The sequence below is a fragment of the Anneissia japonica genome, unplaced genomic scaffold (genome assembly GCF_011630105.1).
Source record: "Anneissia japonica isolate Jap-2015-1 unplaced genomic scaffold, ASM1163010v1 scaffold280744_len1616_cov154, whole genome shotgun sequence".
Classification (NCBI taxonomy): Eukaryota; Metazoa; Echinodermata; class Crinoidea; order Comatulida; family Comatulidae; genus Anneissia; species Anneissia japonica.
Genome location: NW_022700806.1, coordinates 1 through 1,616, shown reverse-complemented (window position 1 = coordinate 1,616; position 1,616 = coordinate 1). Strand labels below are relative to the sequence as shown.

At 34.3% G+C, this 1,616-nt stretch overlaps 1 protein-coding gene across 1 annotated transcript; it reads right to left on the bottom strand.

Moving 5' to 3' along the window:
* Window positions 1-65: 65 nt before the first annotated feature.
* LOC117103417 lies at window positions 66-1,361 on the bottom strand. The gene is made up of 2 exons (XM_033243953.1): window positions 1,239-1,361; window positions 66-704 (listed from the first exon to the last, which is right to left on the bottom strand). Exons 1-2 carry the CDS (start codon window positions 1,339-1,341, stop codon window positions 385-387), a joined length of 423 nt encoding a protein of 140 aa, XP_033099844.1. The 5' UTR covers window positions 1,342-1,361; the 3' UTR covers window positions 66-384.
* Between the last annotated feature and the right edge of the window lie 255 nt (window positions 1,362-1,616).

Sequence of the window (1,616 nt, the reverse complement as noted above, 5' to 3'; positions counted from 1 at the left end):
TTGTTATTGTACAGTGCTTTTGCAGGACCATATTGTAAAACAGCGGTAAGATCTCGCCTGTATATGTTATCCTGTCTAAAGATGTTTTAAATAAAATAAAATAAAAATAAATATAAATATTGCGCCTTTCCCTTGCGGTTATGAAGCGCAAGCCAAGCCTTAATAAAATTTAGGAAAACAATGGTAGGCACAAAATCAGTTATTATTCAGGAACCAAGTGCATCACAATACAGTCCCACAAACAACAAAGACAAGTATACACATTATAACAATAAAATACAAAAGGAAAGAGCATCAAGATGGCTTAGGCACGTTTAAAATTATCATATTAAAGAGTTGTTTTTGTCATAAACACAATGGAAAGATGTTTATCTTTTAAATGTCCTACTCACTTTTAAATACAACCAGTAATGGACTTGGTAATCCGATGACTTCACTGCTTCTGTTATTATAGAGCGTTTTGATTTGCAAAACCAGAGTAGTATAGTATGGAATATCTGGGATAAGTCTTCCTTCAGAAGGCTTTCCATCAAATGTGTTGTTGCTGATATTCCAGGCTGCCACTGCATCCCACCATTCAACAACGTAACCCGTTACACATCCAATGCCATCATCACGATTGAATGCCCACTCGGTCCAGTTGACGCTGATACCAAGTGAACTGCGTGAAATACAAGATGGTGGATTTTGTAGAACCGGCGGATCTATTCAATACAAGAATATAAAAAATAATATTATTTGAAATGATTGCTACATGATTGTTAAAATACTCGTCTTTTTCACTCCAGGCCATTTGCACTCGACATATCATCTTCGACAACACCAAATGATTAGCTTTTCTGAATGTATTACATCATTGATGGTAATAAAGAATGGTGTGTAAGTAGTGGCCGTTTTCTCACAAATAGTGCCAAACATGTGTCGAAAATATCTCGTACTAGGGGAGTTGTGTTTTATTTTTGATTCATTAACTGTGATCTGCATAGCATGTGTTAGTCCAAGGACATTTTATTTATCTCCGATAAAACAATATACCAGTTTAAAACAAAACAATACATAATGATTAGTCTTACTCAAACACGTTTACATTAAAACAAAATATGAATAAACATGGCTATTTATGGTATTAAATTACCAAATACGATTATGAACTAAATATATTTATGCGTTATATGCGTTGTATGCAGATGATGTACCGATGATCGTAATATGCCTGCAGGGTTATGTACAATACTTACATATCTGATGAAATGCCAGCGGACTAGCTTTTCCAACAAGTAATACACCGTCGACCTCAGTAAGAACCTTTACTTTGAAACTGTATTCCGTGTTGTAGTTCATATCTGTGCACGTTACGCTCGTTTCGGTGCCTACTGTAACATTTAGAACAACTAAATTGCTGGTATCATTAGTTGGCCAAAATTCCAACCGATAACTATCAACGTTCCACAGCCGTAGTCATTGTTAAAATTCCAGATCGACCAACTAATATTGAAATAATTCGCAAACATTTTGATGAGTGGAGCATTGCTTAGAGCTGGAAGATCTTGATCTAGATAATAGTTGATTTTAAATATTCTATTTTTAATAATACATAATTCTAAGAATTAAAAAAA